The sequence below is a fragment of the Lytechinus pictus genome, chromosome 10 (assembly GCF_037042905.1).
Source record: "Lytechinus pictus isolate F3 Inbred chromosome 10, Lp3.0, whole genome shotgun sequence".
Taxonomy (NCBI): Eukaryota; Metazoa; Echinodermata; class Echinoidea; order Temnopleuroida; family Toxopneustidae; genus Lytechinus; species Lytechinus pictus.
In genome coordinates this window covers 20232456-20254617 of record NC_087254.1, presented here as the reverse complement: position 1 = coordinate 20254617, position 22162 = coordinate 20232456, and the positions used below count along the sequence as shown (strand labels likewise).

Sequence of the window (22162 nt, the reverse complement as noted above, 5' to 3'; positions counted from 1 at the left end):
TCAGAAAAGGTGAAATCAACCTTCCCTCAAAAATGGACTTCGAGGCAACTGTGATTGAAGATGATGATGATGCAGTTCTTTTTTATTCCCCCACCTCTACACCAACCACCACCAGCAGACTGAACCATACATAATATTGTAAAAACCAATTTATGCCTGATTCTGTAGGGCGAAACAATTCTGCTTCACCACGGATCGACAGATAGTGGAGCTCGTACCCAAAATATCCCACATCCTGCGTCTGCACCCTCACCTAATGCTGACAGTGCAGAAAAGCTACAAGATCAGGTTTTTCGGCATGGCAGAGCATCTCATGCCACTTACTTAAACATTATCATGATTATGGCAGTCATAACCAGGGCAGCAATGGTATCATTGGCGGTATTACAAACTCCCAACATATTAGTGGAACCCGGCAGGGACACAATTTCTCATGCAAGCACACATCCGCAACATCTCTTACCACATAAGGCTGCTGACCTTCGCAAACAGCACCTGCTCCCAGCCACCGATCCTCACTCAAGCTATGTTCCCTCAATGTACGTGGAATAGCCTCATCTCAGTTTTACTTGTATGATATCTTCTTTGTACTTGTGACATTATCTGCTTTCAAGAGCACTGGCTACATGAACTCTCTCTCTCATGGTAGGCTGACAGAAATTAGTCAGAATCATTTGGTATTAAATACGTCTTCTTGTCGTCCTGCAGAGACTGTAGTCTAAAGCCGTGGCCATGGTGGTCTTTCTATTTTCTACAGCAAGGATTTAGAGCCATACACCTCCACTATTCCAACTACCTCTGAAAGACTTATTGGAATGAAGTTGAAGTCTCCTGGAAGCCTCGAGGATCTATAGCCACCATGATCGTATACATGCCCTACTGGCAACTCCTCAGACATGACCACAGAATGCATATCTGTATTACATGAACTGACTCACATCTTACAGTCTTTGAATCCGAAAACAGAGTTTGTCATACTTGGAGATTTTAATGTAGATCTCCGCCCTGTTAAGGATCACAGACTACAAGCCAAGGCCCTAAAAGAGCATGGAAAGGCATAACTTCAATTGTCTGAACAACCTGCACCATATCCCAGGAGTCTACACCTATTCCAGTGATGATGGATGCACGAAGTCTAACGTCGATCTTGTCTTGGTCAAAACTCCTAGTGAGCACTGTTTTAAAGAGTTTCACTTCTGCAATGAGGAACAAAAAACACATCAGATCTCATGTTGGAGTGACCTACTTTTACACCTTCAGCGACCCCAGCTTAGTAACCCGACATGAGCCCAGTGAAGTGTCCTATGGCGAGAAACTGTCGAGACTCGGAGTACATTGGGATAAGCACCGAAAGACTTTTCACACAACGTCTGGACTCTCAGTGTAGGAAAATCTGGGCTCAGCACAAAGGCAAAGCTAGAATTCTACAGCCAGATACTGCAGAACGGCTCCTTGATACAATCTGTAGGATCATAGTTCAGACGTCTACTTTAAACTTATCACTCTTTTTCTAGTACCCCCGGGGGGGGGGGCCGGTACTCGACCAAAAAAGTAGTAGGTATGTGCCGCGGGCGAGACAAAAACCGGGGGCCTTGGAGCGGACTTATTGTAAAAAAGAGGGTCCTCGGCTTCGAAACTACAAATGTTTGTGAAAACGGGGATCCTTGGAACCGGTCGCATGCGTGCATTGGCGGCGGAAGCCAAAAAATAAAAAAAAAAGGTTATCAACCAAAAATTTAGGGGGGACACGTTCCCCCCATTCCGCTTCCGCCGCCTATGCCTGCGTGTGCATCACTATGGAACGGGCATACGTGTATGCAGCTAGCCCAGCGGCACGGGTGCCGGGTGCGCTCGCGCAGAGGCGATAGTCGGACAGCGCTCTGCTGCCGCTTTTCACCAAAATTGCAGCTCATTGTGGCGGATCAATGCAACCGGAACGGCGTAACGAAAAATATGCGAAGCTTTGGAGCGGATTTCTTTCTTCTTTCCTCTCGATAAGAAGAAAATGCTATGCTTCGGATCGGCTTTCTTAGTTCTTTTTCTCAATAAGATGAAAATGCTATGCCCTGGAACGGAAATTTGAGTGTAAAAATGGGGGTCCCCTCCACGGCACATACCCACTATGCATTATATACTGCGTGCCACCCCCCCCCCCCCCCCCCGGACTAGTACCCAAAGAAACTTGGAAACCAGAACAAAGATATTAAAACACGATGCATATAATACAAAAAAAGCAGATTGTATTTCTGAACATGCATTCGCTCTTGTCAGAAAGAAACTTGATAGGATAACCATATCCTTGCACATTAAAGGACAAGCCACCCCAACAAAAAATGATTTGAATAAAAAGAGAAAAATCCAACAAACATAACAGTGAAAATTTCATCAAAATCGGATGTAAAATAAGAAAGTTATGACATTTTAAAGTTTCGCTTAATTTCATAAAACAGTTATATGCACACCCTGATCGGTATGCAAATGAGGAGACTGATGACGTCACCCACTCACTATTTCTTTTGTATTTTGTTGTATGAAATATGAATTGTTCTAATTTTCCCCTGATTGTCAAGTGAAACAACGATTTATTCCCCCTGAACATGTGGAATAAGCATTGTTCAATACTATATGGTTCAGTCAAGTCGGTCCTTATTGTCAAATCTGTAAAAAATGAAATATCATATCATTCAAACAATAAAAAAACAAAAGAAATAGTGAGTGAGGGACACCATCGACTGTCTCATTTGCATGTCACCGAGTTGTGCATATTAATGTTTTGTGAAAAAAAAACGAAATTTTAAGATGTCATAACTTTCTTATTTTACTCCGATTTTGATAGAATTTTCAGTGTTATGCTAGTTTGATTTTTCTCTATTTATTCAAATCAACATTTTCCTGGGGTGAACTTGACCTTTAATTATATGGGACAAGCATCCCCAGGACTTCAGTCGTGGATGATAACCCCTTGTAAATTAACCCCAAGGGGAACCACATGTACACCTTGGATAATCACGCGTGTAAAACGCCCCCTACGCAAATGCCTAGAAAAAAAAATCCATGAAAATTACCCACCCCCTTGATAATTATAAGTGGACAATTGCTCCAGAGGACAACCACTCTACGTCAGTCTACAAAGAAGCATTCTCCATTAAAATTAGGGACTTTTCCTTACAAAAGGAGGTAAAAAGAAAACACTCCCTTCCTATACTGAGACGCTCCTATATCATGTACATGGGAAGAATTAGTCAAGAAGGATTTTGCCAAATATTGGCCTGGTACTCCGAGGGTGGAAGAGAGGTAGAACAGGGGCGGGGGAACGTATTTTCGTCCGAGGGGGGGGGGGGTAAAAAGTGCAATTATTATGTCAAAATTGGCATTTTGGATCAAACTGATATTTTCACCATGAGATTTTCATCTGCCTAAAGTGGTTGTGTGTTTTGTAGTGATTAAATTAATTGAGCAAAGTTTTTTTGAAGTGATTTCTGATTGATAAGATATATATGTAGATTTAATTTTTTTCCGCGAGGGAGCGTAGCAAGCGAGCGGTTTGAAAAAAATCAAATTCGAAGTTGTAAAACTCACTTTTAGTCAATTATGGCGCTAATGTTAAAAGGGCATCCTTGCGAGATGTTGCGAGCGCGAATCGCGAGCTCAAACTTTTTAGCATGAAAATAAGACATGAAAATTAAATATTCCGAGCAATTTTTGTGATCATGAAAATGATGCGAAGCGCGAGCTGTAATTTTAAATGTATTGACCAGAAAAGGGACCTAATAAGGGCTGCATTTAGTGACTCATGTATAGGATGCATATCTCACCAATCTAATGATACGAGCGCGAAGCACGAATTGAAAATTTGTGATATTCCAACCTGAAAACTGGACATTCTTAGCATTTTTGTAACCAGGAACAGGATGAGTACTTTATACTAAACAATAACTGATGCGAGCGCGAAGCGCAAGCAAAACGTTTGTGATTTACTTACCTAAAATTTATTGTGCCTTACTTCAAAAAGTGTATTTCATTTTGAAAAAAGAAAGAAATACATCTCAACCCCTCTGAGCCCTGACAGACGTTTGTTAAGATGCTATAGTATAGAGTCTCTTGGAAAAGCTCGAAATCGCGCAATAACTTATTATAGTAAGCACGGACCTTTAACTGCATCATCAAATGAGTTGAGAAATCAGGTTGTCATAATCATATGCTGCGGGTTAATATCATGTAGTTTTAAATGTTAATGTGAATTGTCATTTTTCATTTTATAGATATTAAAATCTTAAGATTAATCCTCTTTTTAATATCAACATGAATAATCAACGTATGATGTGATACAATTATTTCATACTCACATAAATACAATTTGAAGGAAAGCTGCCGAACAGAGATATCTTCTAAAATGTAATATAATCATGCATGCTGACTTCTTTACAAGCTACGGTATTTGCATTTATACATGTGATTTTGTACAAATTAAGAATGATGGCTGCTAGCGTCTGCATGTTCTCTTGTGACGGTCATGACGGTGCACCGTGCAGAGGCGACAGCCTGTGGTTTTATTGCATTATTGAGGAGTGTTGTATCCCTTTGCTACGCCCTCTTAATAATGATAACAATAATGATGATGGTGATGATGATGATAATAATAATAACGATAATATAAATATTTAATAATAATGATGATAAGAATGATAACTATGACAATAATAATGATAATAATAATAACTATAAATGTCACTGAATAGGTGATTAATACAACCATCCTATGATGAATGTTAATAATAGAAGTAATAATAATGATAATAAATCAACAGACAGGAAAAAAAAAGAATTGATGAAACCAAAGTGATAATATGGAACCATAGATGGCGTTATTCTACATCTGGAAAGTGGTGTAGAACATGTAAAAAGAGACCGAAGAAATTATTCGATCACATGTGCCATATTACATGCATGTATCCAGGTAACCATAATATTAATAAGAGTAAAAATAATAATAATAAAGATAATGATATTGATATTGATAACAATGATAATAATAATGATTATAATAATAATAATAATACTAATAACAATGATGATAATAATAATTGTGATAATAATAACTATAAATATCATTGAATAGGTGATTAATACAACCATCCTATGACGTTATCATGGTAATGCACTTTCAAACCCCTATTAGAAAATGAATCTTGCATGTCTTTTTTAATATCCAGACAGACAAGGTCATTGAAGCTAGACGACCATACATCGTTCTCTTAAAGAAGAAGGAAAAGGAATGTCTCATCATAGATATTGCGATTCCGGGAGACTGCAGAGCTTGGCGTAAAGAGGAGGAAAAGATACAGAAGTATAACGATCTGGCATGGGAGCTGAGAAGGATATGGAAGGTGAAGACGAAGGTGGTACCAATAGTCATCGGAGCCTTAGGAACAGTGACAACAAGACACCGAAGCTTTCTGGCTGTTCTAGGAGTCGAGGTGTCCTTTGAAACGATACAGAAGGCAAGCTTGCTTGGAACAGCTCATATCTTACGGAAGGTCTTGAATTAGAAAGAGAAGTGAACAATGAGAAGAGTACCCATTTGATAGAATATAGAACAATAACCCTAGATTTCTGGAAGAAGTCCGGTTGCTGTTTAATATACCAACAGAACATCAAGTTGTGGACAATGGAAATAATAACAATAATAATAATAATAATAACTACGATAATGATAACAATAAAAATAAATAGAAACATCACTGAATATGTGATTAATACAACCTTCCTATGCCATTATCATGGCAACAGAGTTTCCAACCCCTTTTAGAAAATCAATCTTGCATGTCTTTACCCCATGATGAATATTTGTGCCAACTTTCATGCCCCACCTATACTATACATGTAGTACTGGGTTAAGGAAATTTTCGCTAAAATGCAAATAGTTATACGATTCATGATGTTTAGTCTCTGATTATATACCGTATTCTGTCGCCGGAAAGAAAAGTTTTGAAGGAAAAAGAAGTAGCACCCGGGAGTATTTGGAAATGTATAGGCTTACCATTTATGGATGATGTATTCACACTAGGGGTCATGTTCCCCCCTCGCGTATAGCGCTCTCTGGCCTAAATATAAAATGATGCGGAAAAAAACGTATTTCAAAATTTTGAATTTTCAATCGAAACATCAAAAAGTACAAAAAATAACATTAACAACAAATCCACGTCATTTCATCAAAAGTTGCAAAGGAAGTTACACTCAAGAGATAGATAGAATAGAATACGGAGGTCTTTTCACTATTTTGTATGGCAAGCTTGATTTTTCTGGGAAAGTCAAAGGCTCTAAATATAAGTGTCCTCATCCTGTATACAAGATTTAGGCTTACATGCATTTTAACGTGTTTTCTCTTTCATTACGGCAAGTATAATCATGCCGAGAACATTAAGTATTAGTGTCACGCACCCTCCTATACATAAATTGACAAGAGCAATGAATGGTTAAAGGTCGATTCCACTGGGGAAAACCCATTACCAAAAATATCAAGGGGAATTATAGATACAGAATACGTTATATTACAAACTGGAAGAAGCCATTTTAATTCCCATTTGACTGTGTATAGACCTACTTACTATTGTAATATCACACTTCAGATTTATCGAAATTGATTAATAGATAAATTAGCAGAGGCAGCAATAGATTGCATTTTGATAGAGAGTGAATGCGACAAGTTCAAGACCAATTTTGACAATGTCTTATCGTGTGGAAAGGCGAATCAATGAGCTGAAGGCAGCCATTGACGGATATGTACCCGGTTCGACATTTCGTCTGGCACGAGATCGGCCAACCCAGCTCCCACCTGTCCTTCGGATAGGATTGTTTGGCCCAACAGGAGTGGGTAAATCGGCGTTGATCAACTCGACGAACTACGCAACGGGATCGATGTGGGAGAATCGAGCGCCTGAGGGGTTTGCGGCTGAAGCCTCGAAGACGCTGGCTCGTAATGCCTTTCCCATGACTGATCGAATAACAATGATTGATAATAGAGGAATGAGGAGCTTAGGAGGACCATTCATGGTTGAACTTGGTCATCAGATAGGTAATCATTGATTCTGTATTAATTGTTGAAATATGCATATTAATATGAATAAATGACAATAAATAATGCATGACTATTCCATATTACCTGACAGTCAGTGTGACCAAATTGATATTGACAAGCCTATAATGAATAACAAGCAAGTGAACACACAATTGTACAAGTAGTTAATGGATTTTAATATTACATTCGATTATCTAAACAAATGCAAGAATCAAACAATTTCATCATTATAAAAAGAATAAATGTGCTGTTTTGACAGTAGCTGTTGCTACGCTGTACAAAGAAGTGACATACACCACACATGGCGGCTTTGGGGAATGCCCCCCCCCCCAAAAAAAAAAAAAAAAAAAAAAAGGATAAATAAAAGATTCACGACCAACCAAGAAATAAAGGAAATGGAAAGAGTTAAGCTTCTTATTATTTTCTAAATATCATGTCAAAATCTATACAAAATTTGACTTTTCGCATTTAAAAGGTGAAAATAAAATTCTCTCTCGCTTGCATCATTTTAAAAACTCACACAGCCTTATCTAGTCTACAAATGTAGACCCACATCTGCAGTGTGTGTACCTCAGCTGATTCAACGAGTCTGCATAGCAGACTAGGTCTACTGAGGCTGCAGATGTCGCTTCGCTTTTGCCCTTTCAGGCTGGTTTGCAAACCAGCAGATCCCACCTCACGAGCCATTCAGTCTGCATAGCAGACTAGCCTTATCTGGCAGCCTCATTACAGGGGCGGATCCAGGATTTTCCAAGCGGGGGGGGGGGGGGGGGCACATTTTTCCGAGGAAAATTTGACAAGCAAATATAAAATAATAATTAAAGGTTCTTAACCAAGAATTACTAATATTTCACCCGAAAAAAAAATTAACAAGCAAAAAAGCTTCACTTTCAAGAGGGGGGACACACTTCTGTTTTAACGGCATTTTTACATTACAAATTCTAATTTGGCTTCTCAAAGGGGGACCAGTTGTGTCCCCCTCTTCCCTAGCCTCTTGTCGAGGCCCTGGCGGCTGCTTCCCGAGCGAAGCGAGGGCTTTCCTAATTCGCGAAGCGAATTAGGCCTGGCGCGAGCCAGGGCCTCTTGACATCTGAACTGAATTATTTATTCATTTATTTTTTTTTTTTATTGATATATTCATATTCCACAATCATCAAAGTACATTTATAATAAATCATTTTAACACTGAAAAAAATGCATAACACACAGGATTGAAACGTAGCAATGAAATGAAAAAAGTGGAGGGGCCTACTAAAAAGCAAAGCTTGTAAAATGTAGACCCCCTATCAAAATTTTATACAAGGGTAATATGATATAAGTAGAGTAAAATAATCAGCAAAATTCTATAAAATTATATATAAACACTGTAACACAAATGTATTTACACTATATACAAAATTAAATATTGACTTTAAAATAATCAATACTACCGTGGGTAAGTATGAGGTTCACAAAATATTTGATTGAATCAATAAGAATTCAGAATAAATTTTTTGATGAGTAATTTAAATCGGTTTAGATTAGCTGCCTCTTTTATTACTCTGTCCAGAGAATTCCAGAGTTTTGGTCCTGTGAAAAATACAGTTTTGCTAGAAAATACTGTTCTACTTTTGGGTAAGTGATAGTCATTTAAATGTCTCGTATTATATGAATGTAAAGTATTGTTTTTCATAAATTTCTTTTGTAGGACATTAGGTACACTATTTCTATCTAGCTGATACATGAATTGGAATAGTTGCAAGCGGTACAGGTCATTGACTTTAAGGATACGTTTATGACGAAACAATTCATCTGTATGAGCTCTAAAGGACATATTGCATATTATTCTCAGTACTTTTTTCTGAAGTAGCAAGACTTTATTGAGTCTCGTTTGAGAGGCATTACCCCATGCCAGAATTCCATAATTAAGATATGGTAGAATTAATGCACAATACAACATGGATAGCGCCTGTGCTGGAAGAGCGTTTTTAAGCTTAGTGATGACTCCAATATTTCTTGCCACAGTTTTGCAAATATTGTTGATATGAGCATTCCACGTAAGCTTGTGATCAATAGTAAGACCTAAGAATTTTGTTGTTTGCACTTCTTTGATTTCAGTATTATCTAAAAGTATTTGATGCGGTAGATGTTTCAATGAATGACTAAAAAGCATATAATTAGTTTTTTGCAGATTCAATGACAGTTTGTTGGCTTTAATCCAGTTTGTTACTTTTTTAAATTCTGCATTCATAGTGCTCACAAGTACATGTGGATCATGATGTGTAAAGAAAATATTGGAATCATCAGCAAAGAGAATAAATGAGAGAACATGAGATGAATTTTTCATATCATTAACATAAAGTACAAATAGCAAAGGGCCAAGAATACTATACCTTGTGGAATTCCACAGGAAACTGGCCTTGTTGGAGATTCTGATTCATTTACTGTAACAAACTGAATTCTATCAGTAAGATAACTCCTAAACCATTGTAAAGCTGTCCCTCTGATACCGTAATTTGATAGCTTACATAATAGTATTTCATGATCTATTGTATCAAACGCTTTTGAGAAGCCGAGGAATAACCCTACGGTGTGATCAGAATCGTCAAAAGAAGTAGATATTTTATTTATTAATGTCAATATAGCATGAGTTGTATTATGTTTTTCTCTAAAACCGAATTGATTATCACATATAATACTATATTTCTTAAGGAAAACAACTGTCCTTTTATAAATTATCCTTTCAAGAATTTTTGAGAACGAAGTTAACAAAGATATTGGGCGGTAATTACTAGTAATTAATTGGTCTCCCTTCTTGAAAATGGGTATAACTTTAGCTATTTTCATCTTCTTTGGGACCTGGCCAAGCTGCAACGATAAATTAAATATATGAAGCAGAAGATCAGCAAGAGAATGTATAATGTTTTTCACAACTCTATTTGTAATGCCATCATAACCGGGAGTCTTTTCTGCTTTCAAATTAAATACAATCTCAAGTAATTCTTCTCTATGAACTGGAGTAAGAAATATTGAACTTTCATTTTGTTTATCCAAAAAGTCCTTAAACGAATTTTCTACAGTCATAATATTTCCAGCTAACTTTGGTCCAATTTGAGAGAAATATGTATTAAATTCATTTGCTATAGAATGAGTATCTTCAACCATATTTCCATCTACACATAATTTATGAACAGCACTAGATTTGTTAATTTTGTTTAGGGCCCCATTTATTGGTTTCCATGTATTTTTAAGGTCGTTTTTATATGAATTTAATTTTTCTAAATAAAACCTCTTTTTTGCTATTCGGAGAGTAGTTGTTAAGGTATTTTTATAAGACGTGTATCTATTCCTTGAAATATCATTTGGATTTGATATATAAGAAACATACAGATTATTTTTCCGATTTATAGACCTTAATATCAATTTTGAAACCCATGGGAGCTTTGGAACACGTTTATAATCGTAATTTCGATATTTCTTTAAAGGAACACAAGAATCTAAGCAGTCATTGAAAGATTTCAAAAATATGTCAAATGAGTCATCGACATTCACATTCGAGTTATAAACGTCAGACCAATCAACAGAGCTTAAATCTTCTTGAAGGCGTTCAATATTTTTATCACTAAAGTTGCGACAGATCCTATATTTCTTTTCCATTTTTGCGAGTGATTGCATTGCATGATTCATGAGGAACGCCTTCCTAATGAATATACATGAGTCATGATATTACCGGTCACCGAGTAAACCAATGAAATGTCAGAGCTGTTTCGTCTATCTTGGGTTCGGAATACTATGTAGTAGTCCACTATTCTGCAGGGGATTCATTTAATTGCGGGACACTAAAGGGGATATAACCAGCAAAATGCTACAAGTAGTGGTACTACTACTACTACTATTACTACTGGCCGTAACAGACCCATCACCGCCCCGAAACTTCCCGGGAGATACTGCTCAGCCGCTGGTCAGACTCGAGTCAACTCCCAGCAACTCCACCCCAGCTTCCCTCACTGCACTGCACAGCGGAGATCGATAATCGACGCCCCGGATCGACCGGTGGAATCGCATGAAATATTACATCTTTTCCATATCCTGTGGGTAGATTTACAAAGACATCTCGTCCTTTCAGTGCAGAGTTAAAGGGATGGTCCGGGCTGAAAATAGTTATATCTTAATACATAGAGTAGAATTCACTGAGCAAAATGCCGAAAATTTCATCAAAATCAGATAACAAATAATAAAGTTATTGAAGTTTAAAGTTTAGCAATATTTTGTGAAAACAGTCGTCATGAATATTCATTAGGTGGGCTGATGATGTCACATCTCCACCTTCCGTTTTCTTATGTTATTACATAAAATCAGAATTTTTTCATTATTTCATACTTGTGTGAATAATATGTCTCCCGTATAATGAAATAAGTTGCAGCAATAAATATCTAATGCACTAAATCAGTTGTCAATCCAATTTTTCTAGTTCTTGGAGGAAAAAATTTGAATAAACCTAATTTCATATAATAAAATACAAAAGAACAAGTGGAGATGTGACATCATCAGCCCACCTAATGAATATTCATGACCACTGTTTTCACAAAATATTGCTAAACTTTAAAATTCAATAACTTTGTTATTTGTTATCCGATTTTGATGAAATTTTTGGCATTTTGCTCAGTGAATTCTACTCTATTTATTAAGCTATAAATACTTCCAGCCCGGACCATCCCTTTAATTTCATCGACTTGCAAATCCTTAAATCGGTCAATATTCAGCGATTTAGAGGCATATTCAGTGCTCTTTGATATTTCGTCGTCACTCTTCGCCAAGAATCCAAGGGTCGCCATTCAAGATGAGCTCATGAATATTTAATATGACGTCATAGCAGCTCGCGCTCTCATTGGATGATTTTCACCGACCAGTTTTTGGTCGGTGAATTGGTAAAAACAATAAAAAAGAAAAGAAAGTCGGTGAAATTCGGTACAGATGTCCAGAGGCCCTGTCTCGCGGCGCTCTGCTTCGCTCTCTCCCGTGCTATATGCCATGTTCGCTCGGAAAGCAGCCGACAGGGCCTCGACAAGAGGCTACCTCTTCCCTGGATCCGCTAGCGCTCTAAGCGCTTTACAGATATATCATTACCCCGGTCATCGTTGCATGCCCGCATACAATGTATGCACCCTCTCCACTCCCTGGGGAGCATTCCAACAAGAGTTCTAAGACTCAACTGCTATAGGCATCCTACCGGGTACCCACCTGGGTGGAGAGTGGTAAATTGTGGATTGACGCCTTGCCAATAAAAGGACGCTAGGCCATGGTGGAATTCGAACACACGACCCTCTGATTACAAGGCGAGAGTCAGAACCGCTACACCACGGCGCTTACACATAAAGGACTAAACAACTCTTTGTGACATGCATGATGATTCTTTCTTTCTTTCATGTTCTTTCTGCCAACAATTATCTTATGTTAAATTTGTCAAGATATTATTACCAACATAATCTTACAATATTAAACAAACCAACAAAAAACAAAGGGGATACATGCAATATCCATTCGTTCGAAGTTAAGCATAATCCCTTTTTAATTAATGACGCATGTCCTATTGGTAATAATGTCTTGACAAATTTAACAGAAAGAACATGAAAGAAAGAAAGAAAGAAAGAAGTGAGTGACAGAGTGAAAGAAGGCAACGATAAAGGGTGTGAGATTACCAAAGACAGGATAAAACAGTGTAATATGAACATAAATATCGGCATATTCGTCTACTTCTATACATTACGTGACTTTTGTTATTTATTTCATTATAAACAGTCGTTCATGTATTTTTTTGTACTTTTAAGACCTTTTCTCATAAAATGGTGAATGTTTGTCTTTATTACGTAACAGCCGGTGTGTATAATGATGAGCAAGAAGTTGAATGGGATATTGGTTTTCTACGAGGCCTGGTAGCTGGGTTAGAGAGGACCTTCAGGGCTAAACCAGAATGTGAAATCCACTGCGCCATTATCGTCATCAGGTAATGGGGTTAGAGATATGTGTTAGCATAGGCGGCGGAAGCGGGGGGATGGGGGACCTGTCCCCCTAAATTTGAGGTGGGGGACGCTCCCCCCTAAATTTTTTGTTGATAACATTTTTTTTACGTGTGTCCATCCCAAAATTTCAGGTGGACCCCCCTAAATTTTTTGGCTTCCGCCGCCAATGTGTGTTAGACATGTCTTCCTTGTATATAAGTTTATCAATGATTATATAGTAAATCAGCAGTTAATCATAATATTTTTACATTCTTGGACTACAACAAATGATTAAACGTAATTTCATGATTTTATATTATATAATAGACAAAGGAAAAGATGGGGATATGATATCAACAGTTCTCCCATTGCATATTCAAGAGGCCATACAAAGAACTGTTTCACTGAAATAATACACTACTTTGAATGGTCATAGTTTATTCTAGACTACATTGTCCAAGTCTGATGAAATCATCAATTTTTTAATTTTATTTTTTTTATCTGTTCAAATCACATAATTTTCAGCCTGGAGTACTCCTTCTAATCATCCAACGCCAATTGGAATTTTTGGTTTCATGTCAAGTTGATCCATCTGCTAGTGCTGGGTTAAAAATTATCATCATTCACTTGGTACCTCACCCTGCTTGGCAAAAAAATATCATAATCATAATCTAGATGTCACTTCATTTAGCATTCCCCGGAGTTCTCCATGTCTTGTCCAATCATATTTTTTGTTTTCTTCATAGATCTTATTGTAATTTATGTTTAAAACAAGATGAGGTATGTGTGTAGTCAACGAAACAATCACGAAACAAAAGTTCAAGGCAAATTGACAATATTTCAAAACCATTCAGGTGTACACTGCAGCCCATTTTCTAAACTTGCATCAAAACTTATATGATGTCTGAAGTTGATGGAGGCCTTTAACTAATGGGGCACCAATAACTATCACGAATAAATATTTAATCATCAATCGACACTGCATTTTGGTATTTGTTTCCTCTTGATTATCTCCATCTAGGAAGGTTGATATGTTTAATGATTTCATTATCTTTTCCTTTCTTTAATGAAAAGTGCTTTGAACCTAAGCCTCCGAGCCACAGACATGACCGAACTCATTGATCAGATAAGAAAAATGACAGGTATGTATTACCTCATTTACTACACTGAACTTTAAACGTGTGTTGCTGCCCTCTACAATCGTTTGTGTACATTGTAAGAAAGTATGTCTGTATAAGCAATTCGTGAAGCTACCGAACTAGCAACAAATTGGGCTTCAAAATTTAAGGTCTACTCTTTCATAGCCCTGTTCAATTGAAATTTTGCAATGGCTTTTAAAATTATGATCACAACTAAACCTGCGCCAAAAGAAAGAAAGGCAAAATGGAAGTCCAACCAAAACTAAATTTCCTTATCGAGGGCATTTACACCATGTACACAGGCTATTGTGTTTAAAAGATCATTTTCATTTTCCAAATTTACAATTTTAAAGGAATTTCCTTCATTGTCTGACCGATTAAATTTACAAGCAAAATCTATGACATAAATTATGTTGATTATTCATGATAAAACCATTTTCTACTCGCTCAATCCCTTTACAATTTTATTTGGTCTTTATCGTTATACCACATCCCCGTCATTATTTTATTAGTGAGGGACTGTTGAGGTGTTGCTGTTGAGTAATGTTCAGGTGAAATTTTTTTCAACTTTATTCGGAAAAACAGCATATAATTATCCAATGCAACCGTTTGCTTGTCATGTAAATATTTTCATGTTTTGTTTATGCTTATCAATGCTTACGTTTATGCTTATCAATTTGGTTGTATAATTATTCTTTTACTTTATTCATCAATACATCAATTATTGATCATTATAATCCAATTATCAATTTATGCCAATTAAGTGTCTGTTATTGATAATGATCCTGATTGCAGGGCATCCACCTATCGTGATCATCACCCACCGGAGACACCGTGACGTACGGGAAGAAATCATCGGTGCTTTCCTGACGGGACTGCAGCAGCAGCGCATCGATTACGTGTACGAGGTCGAGAACTACACCACGTCTGATCACGAGTACGATGCCGATAAGCATCTGGTTCTCCTTGAAGCCCTCTATCAATGCTGCCTCGTTGGTGACAAGGTCATGAAATACAAGGAAACCAATCAGGGTTGTGTTATTCTGTAATCATCCCTGGTATTCTGTAGGGTAAATTCCCACTTGGTCTAAACCCACTCTGTATACGGAGACTTTAAAGTGCAATCGACTTGACGACTTGGCGAGATACTTTATCTCGACAAGTTGACTTATAAAAAGTTATATGTCAACATGGCGAGATATCTTATCTTGACAATTTGACTTATAAAAAGTTATATGTCAACTTGGCGAGATATTTGGACTCTGGCCGGGCCTCGGACACTTCATATCTCGCCATGTCGACATGTTTTATAAGTCGACTTGGCAAGATAAAATATCTCGCCATGTCGACTTATAACTTTTTATAAGTCGACTTGGCTAGATAACGTATCTCGCCATGTAGACATAATAAGGTTATTATGTCGACATGACAAGATAAAGTATCTCGCCAAGTCGTCAAGTCGATGGCACTTTAAAGGCTCCGTAGTTTACTGTCTATTAATTGGCCTCATCCTTCATGGTCTAGTCCCAATTCGTCCACAGTCATTTTGTCCACAAACCATTTAATTCGTCTAATTGCCATTTATTCCATTTACATTCCCCCCCCCCCCATTTCCATTTAGGCTAAACCTATTTCACCTGATATTATCTTGGTCGTGCCCCACTCCATTTATTATTATCTATACACCAAATTTGACCATGACTGTGGTGTAAACAAATGTAGGTGGACGAAGTGGATGTCATACACTCTGGGCATTAGAAGTGATTATTACTGAGACCAAATTGATAGTAGACCAAGTGGGCTTATCTATGATCTGAGATCTAGATCATCTGCTTGCAGGGGCGGTTCTAGGTTTTTACATGGGGGGGGGGGGGGCGGGTAATATTGACCAGAAATTAGTGATGTTTTCCTGGCTTCCACAAACGCAATGGAGACCATAAAAGGTAGTTCATGTTAAAGGAATATATTGTGTTGGTCTAGACACAGTGATGGCGATTTTTGACGCACATTATTTTTTTTTACCTGGCAGCCCAAGAGGTGATTCAACCCCCCCCCCCCACCCCTGTAGATCCGCCACTTGCTATAGTACACAAAGTGGACAAACCATTAATTTGTAGATCTACTTTCAAAGATGTTTTTATCTCTATTTAAACCTCCGTGGGGAGACCACGATTGATAGTTTACCTTTGAGTTTGATAAGTACAATTTGTCATGATATTTTAACCCTCCAACTTTGGACGCCAAAATCATTACGTTATATCATATATATATAATATTACTTAGATTTCAGAGAAAAGAGTTTGCTACCATGTATCCACACCAATGAAAGTATCAGTTAACGGACAAAATAAGGCCAAAGCTGGATTACGATCCAATCAATTAACTTTGTGAAACATTTTTTTGATTGAATGTTAATATTACAATAAGGCTTTCCAATAATTAGCCTTTGATTTCGTGGTAAAAAAAACCCACATCCGTCCATTTTGTTTCAACGTTCGATTCGCAGTAACTCCCATGAGATAATGATATATATCTCATGATATATAATTATATTGAATTAATTATATTGATTACATTGATTTAGATTTGACATGCATGTTAATTTATATTTGAATCACTTATTGAATACGTATATTATTTATTCAATTGTGAATTATGTTCATGCTTTTATTTAAATTGAAATAATTTATCATGTAATTATTTGTATTATGTTGAAGAATGAAAAATAAAATGGATTGAATTGAATGATAATCTGCTAATCGATGTTGGAAAACGAGATGCAAATACACGTGCCAAAAATGACATATGTAACCTTTACATGATTTGGATAATTAATTATGCACAGTAAAAATGCTGTTTAAGATTTTATACAACGCTGTTTACTATATGAACCTTACAGTATTTGTTTAACCGTTTAAACAATCATGTTTAATTAATTGAAGATTAGATATTGAAAATTAAACATTGTTGCTTAAGATTTAAACACTTGTTTAAACTGTTTAAACAATTACTTGAGCTTCATATAGTAAACAGCGTTGTATAATGTTTGTTTTACTGTGTGCAAAAGCGTTAATTTGAGTTATTCAGTTGGTCCGAGTCCCTCCGAGTACATGGAGTAGTACTAATAACAAACTTAGGTTATATAGGTGCATGGAAGGTTAAAGTTAAAAGCCATGAAGACGTGCACGATGAAGAAAAAGTAGAAGAAGAAAAGGAGAAGAAGTAGGTGTTGAAAGTCTGTAAATGTATTAATTTGTAAATATTCATTTTGTGTGAATTTCTTATAAACCTCTGTGCCTTTATTATATAATTGAGTATATTTATTCGGATAAAAACACGTTAAGAAATCGAGCTTATCATGAATATCGTAAGCATATGAAGAGATGATTACATTTTTCTTCGTTTCACTGCATATCACTATTCTTGTGTTTGAAATATATCATTAGTTTTTACTATTTTTTATACTGTATATAGATAATATTATTATCATTAAGAATGCACACGGTATGGACAACAACACACTATATAAATTAGATAATGGACATAGAGGGTGTCAACACATTCGCAAAGTTAAAAAAAAAAAAGTAAAAAAAAAAGATGCACAATTGAGTTACCATACTCTGAAGTTTACCGGTCAGGTGATGATCCATTAGTATAGGCGGCGGATCAATAATGGGAAGGAAAATAAATATCCCATATATATTGGCATGATTCATGTTTAATTTGAGGAATTAGGGTCGTCGCTTAAATATTTTGATTGTGAGGATATAAAAATATCTTTTAGACTCATATTCACATTACTGGAATCACAGACATGGAAAATCCTGGAAAAGTTTGTGGTCATGGAAAGTCAGGGAAAAGTCAGGGTATTTGAAAAATTTGTGAAGTCATGGAATTGTAATTACCTCTTGGCTATGGCAGCTTTCCAGTTTTTCGTGTCTTGCAAAGTTCTATCATACAGATGTACTCTGTGACCATACTCTGCTGTTATAATTGGTGTTCATGATTTCCTTTTTTCCCAGTTTTGTGACATCCCAAATTTTACATAACTCCCGGGACGTCACGGGAAGTCATGGAAAGCATCAATTTAGTCATGGAAAAGTCATGGAATTCTGTTTTCAGATTTCTGTGGGAACCCTGTGGAATATTTTGACACGATGAAATAAAGCGAATTTTGGCAAGAGGACGAAAGATCGACCCCCAATTTTTTAAATGTATTTATTAAACTACTTATTTTTTCAAAAATATATTTTTTTTTCTGTTATCTTTTAGTTTTCTCCCTGTCTTCCTTCATATGTCCTTTCTCTCTTGCCGACCCCCTCCCTAGTCTGCTGGGCAAATCCTTCACTCGAGTTAAGGGTCTGAATGTGCAGCCTACTCATGCCTTGTGTACTGCGTGTTTTGTATGTGCTAGTCTTTGCGTGGAGGCACACTTGTTTATCAAAGTTCCAATCAGGGTCTGTGCCTGCAGACTACCCCTCCCCCTGGATCCGCCACTACCGGTTTTTTTTTATAGATAATTTCGCTCTGGTTACTTATTGTCGAGCTATATCATGCAGTGTGCTGTCATATAGCTCATTTAATAGCATTAAAATATAAAAAATTGCTTATGCGTGAGTGTGTTTCTTTTCCTGCAATTTATATAAACTTTTCTTGTTAAGTGACTAAATCATTACCTTAAATTGGTGTTATGTGTTGTTGTGTACCCGCTTTTCGTAATAAACTTGGAAATATATATTACCGAACAAATATTTTTGATTGATATAGCATTTCTTTATTAATATTTTGCACATTAATAATATTTTTAATGGCATATTAACCATTTTCATGATTGTGTTAAGATTTAATAAGACCCTTGAGGAGATCGTCTACGGATCAGAGCCTATGGTCAAGAGGGGTCGATTCGTATGTAAGTAATCCTTTCATCTCCCACCCCCTCTCTCTCTCTCTTTATAAATCAGATATATTCTATTTTTATTTCATATATCGTCGTCCATTAAAATAATCAGAGTTTCCAGCTCTGCTTCCATATCGTATATCAGCAGCCTAATATATATATATATATATATATATATATAATTTTTTTTCACTGCTGGTATATATCCCTTTTTGTCCTCTCATTCTATACATGTACACGTAAAGTATAACGTATAATTTTTGTCTTAGAAAATCATTGGAAAAGGTTTAACATATAGCGTTGGATTAAACATGTTGGCGACATTTGTTAACTTTGGTTTGAGTTCTGAGCTGTACGGTCCTAATTGTTACTTGTGTGGGGGATATGTTGTGTAAATGAAATCATATGTAATCAAAATCAATAATCTTTTGTCCTTCAAAAACCGCACAAAATGTATCCAGTGATAGGAAACATCTTCCCACAAACTACATGTATTACAGTTCTTGTCCCAAGGATAGAAATTACGTTGGTTTTTTTTTCTGTAACGACTATCTTGAGGGTGAATTTGATATTTTTCTCCCTGGGTATCTTTTTTTCATTGTTCATAAATATATATACATTTAACAAACAAACAACAACAAAAGTCCACAACTTTTAAACATGATTGTTTTAAGGGTCTTATATTATTACGTGTTTTCTCTATCCTTTATATTCAACGTAGTAAAATTAAAACGAATAGTGAGTGAGACATACCGGTAACATTTCTCATTAGCTCAAGTAATCATGTTTAGCAGACTTTTTGGAGAAAAAGAACTCTAAACAGGGTCAGCCCCCATTCCCCTTTCCGGCTCAGATCTCTCGCTTTCAACACCGTTTTGTGACCCTATATATATTGCATCAGAAAATTACCTTAAATCTAATCTCGCTTATTTACCTGGGCCACATGATTGAACTATAAGATTGAATGAAATATTTCTTGGTACAGTCTGTTCCGGTCTTCATAGAGAGAGCTGTATCTGTGATCGCCGCTTCATACCTCAACTGCAGAGCAAATGGACTCGGAAACATCGCCGACGCCATCTAGGTAAGACTCGATCATTATTCTTCTTAATCACAACGACCTTTTTCATTGGCACATTATTATATCTCAATTCAAAGGTCTGAAACCAGGCAAGCCAGCCGAATAAGATTGATTGACACCAGCTTTAATTTTCAAGTTACTATTATATAGCAATTAAGAGCAAGAGGAATATGTGACTTATTTGGTTGAAGTTTAGAAAAAAATAATGATAATTCTGCATGTATTGCCATGAATATCGGTAAGCAAAAATACAAACACTCTCGCCTCTTTTAGGAAGATTGTCCTGTCGAATCTTTTCTATTTCTGGTATACCAATGCTAGAAATAGTATTTCTATAGCCAATTAAGATGAGCAAGTAAATGGCAAGTAGGCATTTGTGTGGGGTGCTTTCCTTATCTGGAAAAAAATATTGAAAACAACAAAAACTAAAGCCTCAGAAAATTAATGTAATATGATTCTACACCTTTTCCTTTTCGAGGTTTTTAACCTTTTTTTAAAAACTAATTGTATTTTCTTTCCGCAGATATTCACACCACCACCGTCTATCTTCAGGTTGATAATTCGTCACGATGGAATCACATGACGTCATAGCATTGTTAATGGTTATTGGTTGTACGGAAGCCTGCACCATCCAATGAGAGCTACTGTTTTATATACACTGTATAATCATTACAAATCTATATATGGCTCCGACAGATTCACACAGTATCGTGCCATTGAATAAATAATCACATTATAACAAATTGATTGTTTTCATGTTTAATTTTTGTGTCTGGTCTTTGATATCAATGCAAGTGCTTGTGTGAGTTTTTAATTGATTTGCAGTGTTGGGGAGGGGGGGGTTACTTCTTCACAACCCTGCAACGTGGTATTCTGATCATCAAACTTAGGTTTAATTAATCATGGATGGTTTAATTAACCCTCACTGTAAAAACTGTGGTGTTAAACCTGACACCAGTTGGTGTTAATAGAGGACCACATCCTCTGGTGTTACAATTACACCCTAGAGATTGAATATAACACCAAAGAGTGTACATGTAACAACCAAAGGTGTTGCAATAACACCTATAGATGCTAAACTAACACTGTCAATTTAACACCGGTGTAAAATAACTGGCGTGGTCCTCTATGTACACCGGTTAACACCGCAGTTTTTTGCTGTGCTTGTCTCAACTCTAATTTTAAACCATGCTTCTATGGAGTGCTTGGCTTTGTACATGAAGTATTTATTGCATATCCGTGTATGGCAATTATCCAAATTCATATTATTTTCATATCATTCAATTATTCCCATTTCATGACTTATTTAATTCCTTGACTATTTTTGTAGCAGGATAAGCATATTTTTAATTGGTGAATGAGTTGACAATTGGCACTCTATAATAGTGTGGTCTAAGTTAACCCAGGTTTGCTATCAGAATACCACTCTCCGAGTTCAGAAGAACTTTCGAAAAGGGTCCCGTTTCAGGTCCCATCATGATTGCGCCGTCAATTTCTTAAAGGGGGTACTCCGGGCTGAAAATATTTATATCGAAATGAATTGAATAAAATTTACAGAGCAAAATGCTGAAAATTTCATCAAAATCCGATAACAAATAAAGAAGTTATTGAATTTTAAAGATTTGCTTTATTCAAGTGAAACAGTTCTAGGCATATCTTCATGAATATTCATTAGGTGGGATGATGATGTCCCGGATGATGTCACATCCCCACTTTCATTTTTCTTTTGTTATAAGATGAAATCATATTTGCTTCGTTTTGTTTTCATGAAAACGATGTGTCTCCATTATGATGAAATAAGTTGCAGCAATAAATAACTAATGCACTTAATTAGTTGTCAATCCAATTGTTTTAGTTCTTGGTAGAACATTTTTGAATAAGCCTAATTTCATATAATAAAATACAAAAGAACAAGTGGGGATATAAGTTTTACTCCTTTTTAAAGTTTTAGCACCATTCGCTGGCAATCGCAACTATAGCACAGCCTTT

The 22162-nt window shown here is 36.4% G+C and overlaps 1 protein-coding gene across 1 annotated transcript; it reads left to right on the top strand.

Annotated features, from left to right (window-relative positions):
• Nucleotides 1-6564: 6564 nt before the first annotated feature.
• LOC129269960 (uncharacterized) lies at nucleotides 6565-16062 on the top strand. The gene is made up of 4 exons (XM_054907399.2): nucleotides 6565-7075; nucleotides 12932-13061; nucleotides 14131-14198; nucleotides 14991-16062. The coding sequence occupies exons 1-4, from the start codon at nucleotides 6727-6729 to the stop codon at nucleotides 15242-15244; spliced, it is 801 nt and encodes a 266-aa protein (XP_054763374.1). The 5' UTR covers nucleotides 6565-6726; the 3' UTR covers nucleotides 15245-16062.
• Nucleotides 16063-22162: the final 6100 nt, after the last annotated feature.

Bases quoted from the DNA above. Each gene is read 5' to 3' on its own strand.
- LOC129269960 (XM_054907399.2), top strand. From the start codon at position 6,727: ATGTCTTATCGTGTGGAAAGGCGAATCAATGAGCTGAAGGCAGCCATT. The intron at 7,076-12,931 runs GTAATCATTGAT...ATTACGTAACAG, and splicing joins TGAACTTGGTCATCAGATAG to CCGGTGTGTATAATGATGAG. The intron at 14,199-14,990 runs GTATGTATTACC...TCCTGATTGCAG, and splicing joins TCAGATAAGAAAAATGACAG to GGCATCCACCTATCGTGATC.